Genomic DNA, 19,721 nt, shown 5'->3' with positions numbered 1-19,721 from the left:
AACGCGCCGATCGTGCTGCAGGACCCCTAGGACCTTCCTTTCCCTCCAGCCATCCACCTCCTGCCTTTCCATCCTTCTTGTGTACGTGAGTTTGTTCTGTTTGTTTTGTCCCTGGGTATTTAATTAAGCTCGTATAAGCTAGCATTGCACTGTGTCTCTAAAAATCTTCTGTATATTATTTTATTATCTTTCCTTCTCCTTGGTTTCTTTGAGCCTGTAAATAGCAAATAAATTATATTCGTATTTCCAACCCTTTTGTCTGCTTCTTCTTCACATCCGTGTCGCCTTAGTCTTTTCCCTATTGAATATCTGTGGCGCGATCCGGCCAACGTTCGGGAATCGGGTTAGTCGGGGTAACTGTACGACCGCGGGGCCATCCGCTCGGCAAACACAACATCTTATCCGCGGGCCGTAACAATTGGTGTCAGGAGTGTCGGATTCGGACCTGGGACTAAATTTATTTAGCCCAAATTTTGGATACAATTGTACAATTGGCGTAACAATTGGTGTCAGGAGTGTCGGATTCGGACCTGGGACTAAATTTATTTAGCCCAAATTTTGGAACACCAATTGTACAATTGGCAGTAACAATTGGTGTCGGGAGCGGGGTCGGACCCGAAGCGCGCTTAACGCGCTCAAAATTACGAGCTACTGAAAATTGTTTTGTTTTACAAAACCCGAATTTTGAAATCGCGCCATGGCTGGTCAAGGCGACGGGATGTCGGTGGGAGAGATAGACGGGGTAGAATCGACCCAGGACCTGGGGGAAATGTATGTGGAGGAGGTGGTTGAGGAGGTGTCAGATGCACAAAATGGCGCTCTCGCGCACGTGGTTGAAGAGGCACAAAATGGCGCCTCGCACATGGCGGCGAGAGCCGTGCCCTCTGTACCAACGGTTGAAGACATGCAATCATTTATGGCTGGAATGGAGGCCCTTATGGCCAAGATGAGGGAGCAATTCAAAAATGACTTGGGAAACCAAATTAAAGAAATAACTGAGGGACTGGCGAGGGACAGAGCCGCATACGAGGTAAGGGAAGCGGAGAGGGACAGAGACCGCGGGTTGAGCGAGCAGGGCCCAGGGGTGCACGAGGAGGTAACGCGGGTCGAGAAGCGCTGGTTGAGCGAGGCGGAGGAAAGCGCGGGTACAATGACGGGGGTAGAAATCGCGACACGGGGTTTGGAAAAGCCGGCGACCGATGAGGTAGAGGGAATTTTATTAAAGCCAACGGTCGTCGAGGTGAGTAAAGAAAAAGTGGTAGTGGGCATTGAAATTGAAGAGACCGGGGACTTAGAAAACCACTCGCGGCGGGAGGAAAAGATGGAATATGTACAAAGTCCGTGCTCACATCACGATGCTGTGCTTAATCCTTATAAAGATTTGCAGGGTTTGGTGCAGGGAGGAAGAAGAACCCCGAAGGTGAGACGGGCTGCATGTGGTGCCGGGAGATTTTGTAAGAGGGGGTTTGGCGCGAAGAGAATTGTCGCGCGATTGGGATCGATATGGCACCCGGGCGTTGGTGAAGGGTCCCATGTGAGTAAAAATGGCACGCGCGTGAGGAAAAAGTGTGCGTCAAAGAGTGAGCGTGTTATAAAGTGTGGGAGTGAAACCGAGTGCGAGCGAGAATGCACGTCGGGGTGTACGGAGTGTGACACGAGGAGTGAGTTGGTGGTGGAGCGGGTGCGAGGATGCACGTATGGGGTGAACGGCGAGGGTGTGCGAGAAAGCACACCTGAGTTGGTAGTAGCATGAGTGCGAGGGAGCACATCGGAGCGCGGTAGTGGGTGGATGCAAGAGTGCACGCCCATGGTGAGTGTTACGGAGGACGTAACGGAGGAGAGGTGTGGACCGAAGTGTGCGAACGGTGAGTGTGCGCGAGAGGTGTGGTGTGTAACAGGGAGAGCGCTGGTGGAATGTACGGACGGCGTTGGAGCACCGAGCTCGGTGAGGGTGAAAGGGGTAGCGTATGCGTGTGAGCATGCAGGTGAAGCATCGACGGTAACCGGGTTAGCGGTTAGGGCGACGGATAGCCGATGCGAGCACTCGTGGCGCGGTGTGCTTTGTTGGATGCCAGGCCCGGCGCGGATCGAAGCTGCGTCGCTTCTCTTCGAAGCGTCGTTGCCGATTCGGGCTTGGCCCCGCCCCGCACGGTCGAGTCCGGGCCTTGTCGGGCGAGGCGACCGGTCCGGTTCAAGGGCGAAGGGGAGGAAGCGGCACGGTGCCCCCTGGCGGGGATGGGGTTCCGACTGGGCGAGCCTCAGCCATCGGGCCCGGGACCGCAAGGTACCGCGCCGAGATGGTGCGTGGAATCTCGGCCCGACCAAACCACCTCCCTTGAACCGAAAGCCGGACGGATTCAACCTGCAGGCGACCAAACCACCCGAATTCATTGCTCGGCTTTACGAAGCCGAGTTTTAATGATGTCATGACTCACCGAGGCTAGGATATAGCTGACAGTGATGATGATGATACTGATAGTGTTTTTGATCCGAAATTTAGAAAAGTGAATAGAATTGGCAGGAATTGGCAAATTTTTGATTTGTTGAATTTGGACGAGCAAAATTTATAGTGAGAGATACCCGATGTGGTGGGATGGCAACTCTGCCATCTCTCACAGCGGGGGCAAAGGAGCACTAGTCTTATGGGGTTTATGGCAGTGAAAACTAGCCCGGGAGGGTTAGGATATAATGATAGGGACCTAGAAGATGACAATAGGTAACGTTAAGATTAGGTAGTGACTGATACCTGTAGTGGGGACGCAGGTATATTAGAGTGGATGATAATGACGTGGTATGTGCTTAGTTTAAAGGGAAGACGGGGAGCACTAAGTTAGCAGGGCAACAGGTAGTTTAGATGATGCCGTGTGAGTGTTGGAAGTGTATTCAGAAGTGTATTGTGAAAAGTGTGTGAGGAACAGGTGTGATTGCACAGGTGTGCAACTGAACAGGTGGATGGAGCAGTGTATGAGTGAGTGATGGTGATGTGTGTTGTGTTGACCAAATGGTCCAGGAAGGAAGGAGGGTGCGGGTGGCACCAGGTATGATTGCACAGGTGTGCAACTGCAGGTGAATGGAGAATGGTTGTGTGGAATACATGGAGTGTGGAATATATGGAGTATTGGAATGGATGGTCGTGGAGTGAGTATGGTGGAAACTATGGAGTGGAGTGGATGGTGCGAAGGTGTGAATGGGGGAAGGATGGACCCCCATCGCGAATACCCGGGGAGGGTAGTGTAAGTGTTAGGTAGAGGGTATAGGTAAATTGTGGTTGGATATTGGCATCTGTGGTGCGGGTGAAAGAATGGTATTTGGATGGGTGCATTAGTGTTGTGGAAATGGCTGGGCGTGTAGCCTGTTAGTGTGTGTAGTTGGTTTGGGCACTCCACCACTGTGAGGATGTCGGCCAGGTGAGGCTGCAGGTGGGCTCTGGGAGCCGGTAGAGTTGTTGTGGATGGGGCCCGAGGATCCGGAGGACGGACCCGGGTAGCCCAGTGCCAGAGGGCACCGAGGGGTGACAGAGCCAGGAGGGGCCTTCCCCAGTTAGTTAGGTTAGGGTGAGGAGCTAGGTAAGCTCGGGTGGCAACTGCAGTGGTGGAGGTGTGCAGGTGGGTAGACCTGCTGGGAGAGCTACACGCCCCAGTCCTGAAATTGTGCAAGGGCACAGGGAGATGAATCGGGGGAGTGAGACCCCAAATTGAGAAGCACCACAGTTTGGTCAATGGGAATTGGTTTTTAGAACCCATAGTGTAAGTTGGCCAATGGATTGGCAGGGAAAGACCCCGGGTCGTGTAAAATGTGTTAATGTCATTTAGAGGATAGTTAGGATTGAAGTCTCCTCGCACCATCTACATCCACTCTCCTGGGATGACGTACCTCCACACCATGCCATGTTTTATTATTTTTGATGCAAATGTTTGGAATGAGAGACGCATCATGACGTGGGTGTGACATTGTGCTTGATGTTCCATCTCTCCCTCCTTATGAGGATTGATGATGAATTGGGTGATGGCAAATTTTGGTTAGAGGGATTGTGGAGACGAATTTGGTATAGAAGAAATATGGGGAAGACGTGAGAGTAGTGACGAATTTGTAAATGTGTAGATTTTGTAAATATGGGGTAAGGGCAAGGGTAGTGTAGGTGACAGGGGGGGGGGGGGGGGGTGACGTACGGTAGGGACGAGTTTTCTCACTTCGCTCTCCGTACGCACTTCACCTTGCATTGCCTTATTGATGTGTACCCTTGTGACCTTACCCCTCGCTCATCTGTCTTTCCCCCCCTTTGTCTCCCACATGAGGACCTGTGCGCCACTGGGCGCGGAGGGGAGCGTGCGTGTCCGCCATTGTGCGCCCGGAACTCCCAGAACCAGCTGTCTGCATCGATGCACCACATTATGGACCACATGTCTGTGGCTGAGCACCACTGATGGACCCCATGGGTTGGGGCATGGCCCCTCTGCTGGAACCGGCCATGAGGGCCCAAAATCTTGCTGGCGGACCTTGGCCACAGGGCACCAATGCCCCACAGGTGAACCATACATAGTCGGCCCCTGTGGGCCATAAATAAAAAGAAATGGACACGTTGGGTGCATTTTATTTTGATACAAATAGGCCGCCAGCAAAGAAGATGACAACACCAGGAAAATAATAATAGCCAGCAGAGGGAGCCGAAGAGCAAGAGACCACCTGCAGGGTTAGGGGTTGTTGTTTTTATTTTTATTCAGTGAACAATGATGACTGTGCACCGATTGGTGCTTGAGGGTGTGTTGGTGCGTTGTGGGTGCTTTCATGGTGCATTGATGCAGAGCAGACTGTCTCTCCCCCCCAAAAAGAACAATCACAGGTCCTGGGTTGCGTTTTGTAAATAAAGCAGAGTCATTGTAAATAATGCTCCCCACCGTAAATGTATAGTTTGAAGACCATTCCGCAATTCGGTTAGCTGTGGGCGTGAGTCTGTTAGGTAGGGTGCAATGGAGCAGCGGGACATCTGTATTTATGTTTTAAAACTGTCGCACTCAGGGTCAGGTTAACAGTAGAGGGAACTACACCTACGTGTCACACTAAGCTAAAGTTATAGGCCCGGGACGTGTCTAAGAGGAGGAGGGTGCAGTGTTGCGGATATGAGGATTGTATTTTTTTTATTGTGTTGTATTGTAGTAAATTGTTGTGAATTATTGCTTAAGTCTGGACCCTCCTGCCTCCAATGTTGTATAAAGGTCAAAGGGCGTTCCCGTAGTTAATTCCATAAAGCATACACGTCAGCCAATCATAGATTTCCCCCTGGTTGATAGTTATATCTTATTATGTGTATTAGGGTAAGGCCTTGTCTTCCATTAAGATGACACTCCATTGCACTGCATTAAAATAAGAGTAGATTCCTTTCATTCCCCATTCCCACTCCCAAAACTTTCATTGCCTTTCATCATTGCCAAGTCTCGATTGCCAGTTACATCCCCTCCAAAACCACCATTGAACATGTGCTCGGGTCGGGGAAGAAAGGCGTGCCCGCCCATCGTCATCAAGGGCGGAGCTAGAGGGCCGGGCCGACCAATCAGGGCCGAGGTGAGCACACCGATGGGCGTGTCCTGAAGGCCGGCGGCTTGATCGCCGGAGGCGCTATAAAAGCGCGCGCGCAAGGACGTTGTAGAGTGGAGTAGTTGCTGAGTTGTGTAAAAAGATCATCCAGGAGAACCAACTGCGAGAGTACATTGAGATCACCCAAGGAAGCTTTGTACACAGCAACGGCTGATCAAGTGGGCCGATGGTTGTTCCGGAGCTGGTGCTTTTCCGAGCAGAGTCCGAGGCTGGCATGTGAGCAAAAGAACATAGAGAACATTAAGGAGATCATCATCCAGGGAAGCACAAAGCCTGTTGTAGTCCTGGCAAAGCACGCGACGTCCACAGCAGCAGCAGCAGCAGCAGCGGCGGCCACAGCAGCAACAACACTCAACAGCCGCTTGGGGCCTGGACGGCGGTTTTGAGCAGGGCCGCGAAGGAACGGCGGCTGCTAAACGCGCCGATCGTGCTGCAGGACCCCTAGGACCTTCCTTTCCCTCCAGCCATCCACCTCCTGCCTTTCCCTCCTTCTTGTGTACATGAGTTTGTTCTGTTTGTTTTGTCCCTCGGTATTTAATTAAGCTCGTATAAGCTAGCGTTGCACTGTGTCTCTAAAAATCTTCTGTATATTATTTTATTATCTTTCCTTCTCCTTGGTTTCTTTGAGCCTGTAAATAGCAAATAAATTATATTCGTATTTCCAACCTTTTTGTCTGCTTCTTCTTCACATCCGTGTCGCCTTAGTCTTTTCCCTATTGAATATCTGTGGCGCGATCCGGCCAACGTTCGGGAATCGGGTTAGTCGGGGTAACTGTACGACCGCGGGGCCATCCGCTCGGCAAACACAACATCTTATCCGCGGGCCGTAACAATATATAGCGTGTGTGTGTGTGTGTGTGTGTGTGTGTGTGTGTGTGTGTGTGTGTGTGTGTGTGTGTGTGTGTGTGTGTGTGTGTGTGTGTGTGTGTGTGTGTGTGTGTGTGTGTGTGTGTGTGTGTGTATATATATATATATATATATATACTCTGTATATTACATACATGCTGAAGCCTGGTGTTGGCTTAGCGGTTGGGGCACAGGCTTGGGATCCTAGGATCCTGAGTTTGAATCCCAGTCGATCGCTGAATTAACGCCAGGCGGTTTAGTCAGGTTCACTGTTAACAAATATAATTTCGTTAAAAATTTTGGTAGATTAGCAAAACTATACATTTTTGGAATATTCAGAGCATGAGGAATCCAAAAATTAATGTTGACATTTGCGTAGACACCTTTGCGAAAATGACACTCAGGACAGTGATGAAGATAGTCAGGTTCACTATGTTAACAAATATAATTTCTTTCAAAATTTTGGGATTAGCAAACCTGTACATTTTTGGAATCTTCAGAGCATGGAGAATCTGAAAATCAATGTTGGCATTTGCACAGACACCTGCATGGCCGCCATTTTGGATTTTGAAAATGGCCGCCATAAAATACATATTTTGCGCGATCTCGGCTTCTAGTCAACCTAGAGACTTAATTAAATATGCTAATCCTATGTTTTTTGGGTCAAGGAATCCAATAAAGGCCTCAAAATAGTGCTCAGGATTATAGAAAAGCAACAAACAAAGGTAGTTGAAAACCATTGTCTTTATATTTGTGATATAACTGTATTACATAATACATGATATTGCAAGTCCTTTGAAGTTATAGGTATGGGTTTATAAAGCAAGAAAGCAGCCTTGTTAGTATCAGATTGAACTATAAGTCCTATACACAGGATCTATGAGGTCTATACCGTTCAGGAATATGCTTTTACAGATCTTCATCACTGTCCTGAGTGTCATTTTCGCAAAGGTGTCTACGCAAATGTCAACATTAATTTTTGGATTCCCCATGCTCTGAATATTCCAAAAATGTATAGTTTTGCTAATCTACCAAAGTTTTGAACGAAAAAACATAGTGAACCTGACTAGTTGACTCAGCCTGTCATCCTTCCGAGGTTGGCAAATTGAGTACCAGCTTGCTGGGATGAATGATACAGGTGTGTACCCCGATCTAGAATAGGTACACCATATCCCTGCGCATCGTAAGAGGCAACTAAGGGTTGGCGTCAGGAAGGGCATCCGGCCATAAAAAAAACATTGCCTCAAACAGGGAACCATGATTGTCATGGGGCCCGCAAGGCTAACCCCTGCTCTATTGGGGAAAATGGCCTTACATCGATCATTACAAACATGCTGATGCTTGACACAGATAATGACTATGCAATGCTTCAGATAGCTTGAAAGTATTTTCTGAAGAACATTATTCAAAAATCAGAAAAAAACCCAATGCAGACAAATACTTTTACATTCCGATACCTGAGAGTGATATAATTGTGGCAGTCATGACAGAATAAATGTTCAGACAACGAAAATCATTCACGTCTCCTTTATCATGGAATCTCCAATACAGCAATAAAGCTGTCGCAACGCATAATGTAGCTTCCACTGCACAAGCAACATAATGCAAAACAAAGTGCATTATTAATTCATTATTTGAAGGGAACGAAATTTATGTCAAATTATGCATTTCCTTTTAGACAAATTAAAAAGAAAAATATCTCAATACTGGGTCAAACGACCTGTAGTCGTCCTCAAACAAATTATTCACTTGCATTCACCTCTCTCCGTGATACTTAGACGCTTCTACTACTCCTTAACCTGCTTCATCCTCAACAGTAGAGAACAACATAACCTGTAATATCACATGCTGCAAGTGTACAAGGCCGAAAAGTAAAGAGTTAATGAAAGCATGCTCAAGCAAGCTCACCATAGCAAAAAGCTAGGGAAGCAACCCCTCCCACACCCTTCCACCCCCCAAAAATGTACGTTTAAACATGCACACGAACAACACAGACAGGCATGCACAAACTTGCACACTCGGGACAGAGAACCTATTAACCTGAGGAGTGCAAAAGAATACCTGGTGAGCTTGCAGGCAGGACTTGATAAATTGCAAAATACAGCAAAGCTAACAAGATTTAGTAATTGCAATTCTAAAAACTGCCACCTGTTCTTGACATACCTTTGGAACCTTGTATCCATCCATCGTTATTTACACAAGGAGCTGATATTCTAGGTCATCGCCTTTTGGGTGATATGAAGAATAGATATCTGCAATATGAAAGCTAAATGTTCAATGGTTTTTGAAATATTGCTGACACAAAAGTACTTGGACGGATGATCGGTCGGTCGGACAGAACTTATTTCAATGCCTCCTTTCTCCGACCTTGTCGGATGGGCGGGGGACAAAAATAAAACATCTACTTAGTCCCACACTAATCGAGGGGGGAGAGGGCATTTGCTTAGCTTTTTGTTTGTTTGACAACTTTCTTGAACGTACCTCAGCATATTTTATCAAAGTCTTATATGCAAGCAATTTGTTTTGACGTTACTATTGCCTCGAGGGCAGGGCCTAGACTACCAAGATAAAATGCACCTTGGTTAAGGGATAGAGTGAATAATGGAGTTATACCCAAGGAGTGAATAAAGACAGATTTGACCTAAAATGTTATGCCAAAGAGCTCTTGCACCAAGAGCCTTCTTGCACCAAGAGCCAATGAAAAAGTGGAAAAAGTAAATAACTAGAAAGCATCTGAAAATGCAAAGCCTGTCCACGTCCGTTTGCATTCAGACGTCTTCTTCATCTTGCATATGCTTAAAATAATGAAAAGTTAAAAAAAAACACAAAATTAAAATTGATGATTTTATGCAGCCTTGACCTTTAGATTTAAAAAAAACAAAAAAAAAAAACTGAAAAATCAGCTTCTAGCTTTTGATTGGTGAACCAATTCTGTGACCCAATATACAAATTCTTAAAATTTCAGGTCAATTGGATGAAAATTGATGATTTTATGTGAAGCTGACCTTTGACCTTTTGACAAAATTATTCATTTTTCTTCTCCGTATTATCATAACTAGGGCATGCCCGTACTATATATATATCTAAAATTATATCCCCCCCCTCTATTTACATGAAATGGTTTGGTCCAAAGCGAACGGCTTGCGAGTACGGTGACAATCCCCCCCCTCTATTTACATGAAATGGTTTGGTCCAAAGCGAACGGCTTGCGAGTACGGTGACAATCCCCCCCCTCTATTTACATGAAATGGTTTGGTCCAAAGCGAACGGCTTGCGGAGTTTGGTAAAGAAATCGCCATAGCGTGCACAAACGGGCAGGAAAGCGAAAGAATCGCAAATTAGTTTTAATTAGTTTTAAAACATAGTTTAACGCCAACATAGTTTGCCAACGTGAAATAAATGAATACGCTCTCAAATGTGCCGTCCGAGGCAGAGTCTGTTCGCCACGTTCGGCACACGTGATAGCTCGCTGCTCTCTGATTGGTTGAATCGTTTTTTGGACATAGCTCGGTAACTACTTGTCCGATTAATTTCAAACCTTGAAAAGGCACATCCTCGGGTCCCCAGCAATATACCTGGCAAGTTGCAAGTATATCGGACCCGTGGTTGTCGAGAAACAGCGGTCACAGACAAACAAACACACACACAGACATACACACACACACACACACAGAGATTAGTGGAATTATAGATAGATAAAGCTTTGGTGAACATTTTATGACAATAGTCCAAACGGTAAAAATGTTACGGTCCGGAAACACCCGGACATGCACGCACACACACACACATGCACGCACAAAAGTGATTGCAAAACTCCATCTCCTGTTGCACAGGGGACGGGCTAAAAAAGTTGAGCACCCCTTTTGAATGCTTGTTTCACTGGTTAATCAAAAACCATGGCAGTTAAAATCACTTCTGTTGTTTTTACAAAGACCCATGTTTAGTTGAGTTTGGTTGTCTCCCTTAAGATCTCAACACCTTTTTCATAGTCACTCAAACGTATTGTTGCGTGTATGGGGGTAGGTGATGAAATACCTTCGTCCAGATAGAATTGTATAGATTAGCATGCAACCAGCCGGTTGCCGTGCGTATGCCATGCAGCCACCTTCACCTACCCAAGTCAGGCCCGGATGTCCATGTAAGCGCCATGTGTCTCCATGGTGAGGGGTGGAGCTATGCTAATTAGTTAGGGTATAAGGGTAAATTTCCTGTGTGTAACTGCCTCTGTAGTTTTTCCCTTTGTTCTTATGACACTTACACCACCAGCCATACGATCAGCACCGAAATTAAATAACGCGATCGCCGACCGGATCTGGACACTACTACTGACACCACCCCGCAAATCTTCTCGATGGGTGCCAAGTGTGGCCGTAAGGCCATGCCCCGAAGAACGATGAGGTGAGCGAGTGGCACTCGGTGATTGGACCGCGGGTGATGTCAGAGAGAACGTTGGAGACCGAGGAGTAAAAAGGCAGGGCATCGCCATTTTCTTTCTCTCTCTTGGTCCTGGGTTTCATCGCGAGCAGTCGCATTCTCTCTTTGTCCGGGCTCTGGGCTTGATCACGAGCGGTCGCACTTCCCTGTCTCTCTCTGTTCCTGGCTGGTGGAAGTGGATGCATGTCTCTCTCGTGCTGGTTTGGTGAAAGCGGTCGCGCCATTGTTCTCTCTCTCCCTGGGCCATCGGAGGAGGAGGGATTTTGGCTACCTCGCGCGGACCGGCTGGTTGCGGCACAACTTCGTGCCCTCAGGTGTTTTCCCATGCAGGACCTGGGACCCAGTAGACGACCATCAGGATTTGGGGGTTGTGTGAGGGAGACCAGAGCCGAGTACCAGCCAACGCACCACACTATACATTTATTTTTACATTAGTTTATTTCTCCCTGTGTCGTGTAATCGAGTCTGAGCAAAGGGTCCCTCATTTAGGAATTTAGTTCTACCTTTTTATTGTATTGCATTTATTTTCATTAAACCCATTATTTGTTACATTTTCAATTCCTTGTCTTGTGCGTTTATTTGTCTGTGGGAATCGGATAACCCCAGTTGAGTCCGGCCGTGCAGGTAAGCCCTTGCTACCCTCCACCCGCTACCATGCACAAGCCATAGTTGCTATACATAGTTGCATAGTTTCTACCATGCACAAGGTACAGCCATAATTGGGTATACGCCTCGGAGTTAAAGCTCGTTTGGTCATTTGTCGCCCTGAGATCTTCAGACACACGACAGCATTTTACTTCCACCATCCTTATACCACAATGCTAGGCACTAGAACATCATAACATAACACAAATATCCTCATTCAATGATTAATAAACAAAATGCAATAAATATCGAGGCTCTCTGGCTTGTTCAGGTGTGTTTTGGCAAACACCAGTCGGCCTTTCTTATGTGACTCTCTCTCAGTCCTGGGTCTCCTACCATAGAACCTCCTTTCATTGAGGTGGTGACGGAAGATGCGAGTTTAAACTGTCGTATCTTGTGTCTGAAGGTCAGCTTGAAGCTATTTGCCAGTTGATCGAGGTGCTTTCTCCACCATTCAAACAATCCTTAGCTGCAAACTTCAATGAAGTTTTCTCTTGTGCCCACGTCCAAGGAAGTTGGCTACAGTGTCATGGGCCTTAAACTTCCTGATAACATTGTGTACGGTGGACACAGGAACACCAAGGTCTCTGGAAATGGACATGTAGCCTTGAGATTGTCCATGCTTGGCTACAATCTTGTCTGAACTCCTCAGACCATTCTCTGGTTTTCTTTCTTTTCTCCATGCTCATTGCGGTACACACAGCGACACAAAACATCAGAATGACTCCTTTTCTCCATTCAAACTGGTTGTTGAATGAGTGACTTTTATATTGCAGGCACATGCAACTCACCACAGGTGAAGTTCAATTCCAAAGTAAAGGAGAATCACCTGCTTGAAATCTAATTATTTCTAACAACTTCTAAAAGGTGCAGGTCATTTTAGGATTTGTGTGTGGATTAAGCCAATATTTAGTAATTTTTTCAGCTTTTTTTGTTTTGTTCTACAGCAATCTATAGAAATACATATGTGGATACCAAAATATTTTTTCATTTCAACATTTTCTGGAAGAAATGGTGCATTATTTGAAAGTGCAAGAGTGCCAATATTTTTGGCCACGACTGTATATATACATATATACACACACATACATACATATATATATATATATATATATATATATATATATATATATATATATACACACATATATATATATATACACACATACACATACACATACACACACTGTATGAGACAAATAATACACTGTATGAAGACAAATGATGAATTGCGAAAGATGATGGGAATAGAGCCTGTGATTGATGCTGTGAAGAGGAACAGGTTGAGATGGTTTGGTCATGTGTTCAGGAAGGATGAAAGTGACTGGTTGAGAAGAGTGATGGAAATGAATGTAGAAGGAAGTAGAAGACGGGGAAGACCGAGAAAGACTTGGCTAAAGATGGTGGAAGAAGAAATGCGGGCAAGGGGGTTGACAAGGGGAGATGCAGAAAATAGGGCAAAATGGAGAAGATGGTCATGGGGACCGCAAGGCTAACCCCCACTCTAGCAGGGAAAATAGCCTTAAAATGCATGTTGTTGTTGTTGTTGTTGTTGTTGTTGTTGTATACACTGTATACAGTATAATCTCAACTAGCTACAAGATCAATCTTCAACACAAACACAAATGTGAAAGCTTGGGCCAAAGCCTGTTTAAATGAACCTTTTTGGCCAAAATAAAAGTTACTCACGAGATGGTTTTAATTTCCTTCTTGTCAGCTTCAGGACGAGCGCGATTCAGCACCTTCAAGAAATCGGAGGTCTTGGCGCGCATCCGGGTGTGGATGTATGCCTGTGTACAATTTATGGGGAGTCACAATAGCAAGCGATTACAAAAAGTTGGCATCAATATCACACGACTAATATATACAAAGTCGAGGATCTTGGAGGCGCCAGAACACAGAACAAATCAGGAAGCAACATAACAAAATAAATGAACAGCAGAATGAGAGGGGAAAAAGACAAGAGCAGGGTTGAGGGACAAATAGAAGGACTTCGAAGATAAGGGATGTGAGGAAGAAGGAGGACTAGAAAAAAATGGAAGTGTGGAGGAAAGGGGGGTAGCAAAGGATGCAGGGAGTAGACAAGATGGCTAAAGAAGCAAACTCTGAGGAAGGAAAACAGGAAATTGGAAAGAGGTGGGCTTGGGGAGAGTTAAAGGGAGGACGGGAGGGGGTAGAAAGGATCAATGGTTCTGGATGGGGGATGATATTAGATGCCGGTGAACACTGAACAGCTGTCTTGAAAACCTGGAGGGAAGAATGAGATTTAAGAGAATGTGGAAGTTGATTCCACGAGCGGGAGAAATGAGGAAAAAAAATGAATGTAGGCGAGGAGTGATCCTGGATTGTGGGAGTTTCACAGGAAGTGGATTGTTGCCATACTTTGTGTGCCCTGCAGAAAGCTAGGGGACGTGAGGGGAGGGAGTTATGGGGGCAATGCACGGAAAGAACAGATTGTGCAAGATAAGAAATGTTGTGGTAGAAGACAGAGACCACCGACCTGTCTGTGATGTGAAAGTGATAGGCCCCTAGACTCTGCTTCATCATGGGAGATTCCAATGATCTTGTGGGCCTTGGTTTCCACAAAGTCAAGCTGAGCAAGGTGTGAGGCAGGGGTGCCAGCACAGAGGGGATAAGAGTGCTCCATTAAGCTGCGGATTATTGCAGCTCAAATCCAGAATGAAGGCAGCTTCAAGATAGCGGCCTGCCCACGGGCCACTTAGTCCCACAAATAAGAATGCTATAATAAATCCACATCGTTCTCACTCCGTAATCGACTTCTACTACAATCACAGAAGTAATGTGGATCAAATAAAAAGACCCAAGTTCAATTCAAAATTATTCTGCAAAAAATTGGATCATGGATATTCACATTTTGGATTGGATTTGTGAACAAGCTTCCAAGAGTGCAACAGACTGGAAAAGAGAAAAAACTTTGAGGAAGTTCAGTTTACAAAATGCTTTTCCATAATTGCACCACAATTATAAATTAATGCAAGTTTCCATCTGCTCTTGCTCCTCCTGCCCTCTCATACCTCTGCCTTCCCAAAGCAGATTGTGGAATCATCTCCCTATGTCTGCTGTCCCATCCTCCTCACTTCAGTCTTTCAACTGCACTGCCGATCACTACATCACGTGTTCACCAATGCACATCCAAGATCGTTTCTGCATTCGCTGATTCTTTCCCATTATGCTCCTCATTGCTACTCGTTTTTGTGAAATTCCACCTTTCGTTGTGCATTCCCAGTCTGCCTCTCCCCACACACTCAGGTAGTTTGTAATCCTGCAGCTCTGTTGTTTTAATTCCTCCATGAGCTCAGACCTTTGTATATTACAAATGTGCTTTTTATGATCCGAGTTGGTGACGGAATGAGCAGTGAACAGATAATCAATTAATGCTGCCGAAGCCCTAAACACTGGCCTCAAAGTTGCACATAAATTAATCTAATCAATTTTGTCCGAAATTTAAATCACGACACATCACAGCTAATACCTTACCTTGGAGCACTTGATATGATAGTGCAGGTAGTCACGAAATGAGTGGATGAGGTTGATCGTATTATCTCGAGCCTTGGCGTTTGTGTGGCGGGGAAACAAAACTGTGGGGGAGTACAAAAAAAGGACGACTAAATAAAAGTCACTGACCTTCAAACAATAACTAGGCCGCTTAGTACTCAAACTAAACTTGATGAAAGCGGCGGCTTAAATAAAAATGTAAAATACATTTATCAGTCTTCTCCAAATTCTCATAATAAAAGCTTGTTGCAAATTTGACAACAAATGTTCAAATGAGAAAATAAGTTCTGGTCTGGGCAGACAGAGAAGCAATTATTGCAAAACCCCATCTTCTGCTTCGCAAGGGAATTACTAACAAGATCTAACAAGCGTTACGCCTAGGTCCCCCGTCAGTGAAGTGATGCGAGTTGACAAAGTGGAAGACGCAAGGCGGCCATCTTGGATTTTGACGTGGCGACCCAATTTTCAATAGGGTTCTTCCTTATGCCCAGATACACCCACACACCAGATTAGAAGTTGGTACTTCGCTCATTTTCCAAGATATTCCGCTCACAAGGTTCAGACATACATGGCGTCAGACATACATGGCGGCGGCCATCTTGGATTTTGACATGGGTTGCACCCACACACCAAATTTGAATGCGGTCCTTCGCTTACTCACGCACGCCCGCACGCACGGACACACGGACGGAGGGGAAAACCATAGTCCCCCTTTCGCACCGAATAGGGGCAATACTCCTGGGCACTCACCTGGTAGAATAAAGCAGTATACTACACCGAATAAAGTTATGTTAAACAGAATGACGGTATTTTAAATCAATTTCAATGGTTGCTGGGAGACATGGCGGAATGTAGAATCATATTAATGTAATCACAAGACTTTAAATAAACAAACAAAAATTCCTATCTTGGGGTGCGCACCCCTCCCCCCACCACTCCTCGTAGATCCCCTTAGACTCCGATTTTTCTAATGCCATGAACAAACTTTGGTACATCACAGGTGATGAAGGTTGTGATTAAGCTTCATCAAAATTGTGTGTGTAGTTTCAGAGAATAGAGCAAATACGCATTTTGGTGGCAACCCACCCCCCTTCGTAAACCCCCTTGCACAACGAATTTCCACCATCCACGATTATCCATGATTTTTTTAATGACATGAACAAACTTTGATACAAGATGGGTGATGAAGGTTGCAGTCAAGTTTAATCAGAATTGTATGTGTAGTTTCTGAGAAGAAAGCAAATACCTATTTTGGAGGGGCAAACCCCCAGGAGACCCCCTCAGGGCCCAATTTTTAAAATTCCATGAACAAACTTTGGTACATCATGGGTGGTGAAGGTTGTGGTTAAGTTTCATCGGAATTACATGTGTAGTTTCTGAGAAGAAAGCAAATACCTTTTTTGGGGAGTCAAACCTGGACCCACTTTGACCCCCCATAGGCCCACTCAGGCTTCGATTTTCTTAGTGCCGTGAACAAACATTGGTGCATCATGGGCGATGAAGGTTGTGGTAAAGTTTCATCGAAATAGTGTGTGTACTTTCAGAGGAAAAGCATATTCCTATTTGGGGGAGGGGGGGTGGGGGGGGTACACTAAGGCCTATACGTACCGATACACTTTAATCCCAAACATTTTTCATTCAGTGTGAAACACAAACAAACCGATTGTTAAAATGACCATCAAATATCGAAAGCATCGGCGTTGGTCTCTTCCAACAATACAGTACGTATAGGCCTTAGGCATGATGACTCAACTTCGGACCGTTTCGGACTAATTAAGCCCAGGTTTCTTAATACAGTAGTGTATCGTTTCAGTAGTATCGTTTTCGTACAAATAAATCTTACTACAATTCACCACATGTCCGTCCGTCTGTTCGAAGGTACCGCAAAAACGGCTCAACCGATCGAAACGATATTTTGTGTGGGTAATCCTGGGATCTCCAGGAGTAAAATATGCTGTTTAGTTTTCCCAATTTCAGCTTTGGTCTCCAGTATTCTCAGGTTTGGACTCCCGCATAACATTCGCGTTCGCATAACGTTCATTGTGGCGATGTTCTCATTGCGACGATGTATGTGTTCACGGTAGTGTTTGACGTGACGGTGTGAACGTAATTTCGTAATGTTTTTCGTTTCGTAATCCTTTAATGAACGTTTAATGTTTAATGAACGTTTAATGCCTTTCGATGTCCGGGGCCGCACGCGCGCTACACTGGACGGGCCAGCGTGTACCTTGCCCTTCGCCGTCAGGCTCGAGTAAACCGCTGAGCCCCATCCGTGATGGGGACTGCAGCTTGAGACAGTGTCCTTCATTAAAAGTATAATAAACGCTGTCTCCATCGATCTTGCCAAGGCCGTGACAGCCGTAACGTTTAATCTCTACATGAGAGAATTCCACATAGCTATTTGGGCGGTGAATACGCTGACAGATCGCTGTCTCCATCGATCTTGTCAAGGCCGTAACAGCTATCGGCTCAAAATCCTATTAACTGTTGATTTGGTACAGTTACACATATCGGGAATTTGGTACACGTATCGGGAGTACATACGACATAGCGATTGTGAACACGATTATCGATCACGATTCACGATCACGATCATCACGATCATCACGATCATAGTGTATCGATCACGATTTGAAACACGATGGAATAATATTTACCAATATGAACAGTGATGTGGCTTTTATTGAAATTCTAAAGATACTGTTTAGATTTTGATGATTTGCGTGTGATATGATTCAACGGATGTTTCTATGAATCGTTTAAAATAAAAAAGCCTTCAATTTCTGATATTTTGCCTTTTCATTTGGGCCTCCCAATTGAAGCCCCGCCCATAGGGCGGGTACCTTTGCTGGTATCGTAAATATAACCATAACAAATTAATCCCAATGTCGTGAATGGAAAGTTAATGGATTGAAGCGGTGTATGGTTCATGATCAATGATGAGCGGTGTTCGGCACTAATATTAATCACCTCGGCATTTTTTTATGGTAATATCATTTTCGAAATAATGCTAATGTAACGTTAATATATTATAGTAAATCTAATCTTAACACTAATCCCTTCATAGTGACTGCAAACGTACTGGAAGTTAAAATATATCATGTTCTACATATTAAAGTAGCGGCAGTTTTGTGTCCGTTACGTCATTACGTCTATGATGTCATTACGGCGGCTGACTGCACCGACCGACATTTGAATTTACAAGTACACCCGCTCACTAAGGGAGCTTCAGAAAGAGCCATTCATCTTTTGGGTATATAGATTACAGTCGATCTATTGTCGGTCTCAAGAACATTGGGTGTGTTCATTTACCAAGTTTCTTGTGGAGAGATCGTCAAGTGGTTTAAGCATTCGAGCAGGCACTCCATTCAAAACCGTTAAGGAACGGCTTGGCAAGCGCTGGCTAGCTGCTTGGTGAATGAGCACACCTCCAACCCTTGTGGGATATAATCTACATTACAGTAGATCTTTGCTCAGTTCTGTAAGTAAAACTTACCTCATTGATGTCGAGATTCCTCCAAATTTCTTTGTTTAATGTTATAAACAGCATTAGTGACGGCTTGAAAATCTAATAATATGTTTGTGGTTTATAATATTTCACAAGCCCGGCTACGCCGCTGTTCGACTTTTGGTCTTGTTTTTTCTTAAAGCGAGTTGTTTATGCAAATGGAACACTCTCTTTGTACTAAAATCCGAGTATCAGAACAAATAATCAAAATAGAGATACAAATACAAAACATAGAATTTTGAAAATTAACTTTTGTTGTCATTTGCCTGACACTTGAACGGAACACTACCCAAAAACGATTATTGATTGTAGGTTTACTGCAGATACAACCATCAATATGGTGTCCAGAGAAATTGCCAAACATTGGGAAAATATGCAACAAGTTACTCAATATGGTGTTAAGTAGGATTGGATCAAAATGCAAGGAGAAGTGGGTTAATCTGGAGGGGCATCTCAAACCTCTTTTGCATGTTACTAAATACTAACCATGTCAAAAGCCCTGCCACACAAGCACAAGGTTAAAGGAACAGCAAGAAATAAAGGTTTAAGGGCTGACCAAAAGTGATGTAGCCAATGTTCTCGCCAGTGGCAGCATCGGTGTCTTTCAGCTCCAACGGCGGGTCGCGATGATTAAAGAGCACCTGAGGAGCTGTCTGGCTGGCTCTGCGCCCTTCTTTGAACTCCTGCACGCAAAAACAAAGAAACAAACAAAAAAAACACTTGCAGGTTTACAGCGGCAATGTTTGCTCTTTGGTGGAGCAGGTGTGAAAAAAAACTGTGCACTTTGAAAAAAGTGTGAAAGTTGGCAGGAGGTCGAGAGACATTTTCAGTGAGGGAGCATATCTACAATACCACCATTACGACCATGATCTTGGATTTCAAAATTCCCTTGCTTGTGCGTTCCCTAGTCTCTGCTTACGCATCATTCCGGTCATTCGTTTCTCGTGCCTCACTGCACAATTCTCAAAAAACACCAAACGTGGTAACTTGTCTCTTGTACAACAAGATCTCAAGCACAAAGCTTGGCAAGTAAATGAGTGTCTCGTAACTGGAGAGCACTCCTGCAAAGACGCATTCCAGTGTCAAAACTACGAACATCGTGACATGAGGCTCTTGTATCAATCTCGTCACAGAACATTTTGCTTCACCAAATGACTTACTGAAGGATGAGTCATTACCA

The 19,721-nt window shown here is 45.1% G+C and overlaps 1 protein-coding gene across 2 annotated transcripts in view; it reads right to left on the bottom strand.

The window, feature by feature from the left end:
* Nucleotides 1–19,721, bottom strand: part of ARPC2 (actin related protein 2/3 complex subunit 2) — a 104,149-nt gene that overhangs the window by 19,580 nt on the left and 64,848 nt on the right. Inside the window, exons 7-9 of one of the 2 annotated variants that reach the window (XM_068123479.2) lie at nucleotides 19,098–19,224; nucleotides 15,016–15,116; nucleotides 13,207–13,307 (exon numbers count right to left, since the gene is read on the bottom strand). In XM_068123479.2, coding sequence (XP_067979580.1) covers nucleotides 13,207–13,307; nucleotides 15,016–15,116; nucleotides 19,098–19,224 — 329 coding nt within the window. Of the gene's footprint in view, nucleotides 1–13,202; nucleotides 13,308–15,015; nucleotides 15,117–19,097; nucleotides 19,225–19,721 lie in introns of those variants that run through there. The other variant, XM_068123480.2, reaches the window with a different exon arrangement.

Source organism: Myxine glutinosa, chromosome 7 (genome assembly GCF_964187855.1).
Source record: "Myxine glutinosa chromosome 7, kmMyxGlut1.1, whole genome shotgun sequence".
In the NCBI taxonomy this organism is placed as follows: Eukaryota; Metazoa; Chordata; class Myxini; order Myxiniformes; family Myxinidae; genus Myxine; species Myxine glutinosa.
The sequence above is the reverse complement of the archived record's forward strand: the minus strand, read 5'-3'. Positions and strand labels throughout refer to the sequence as shown.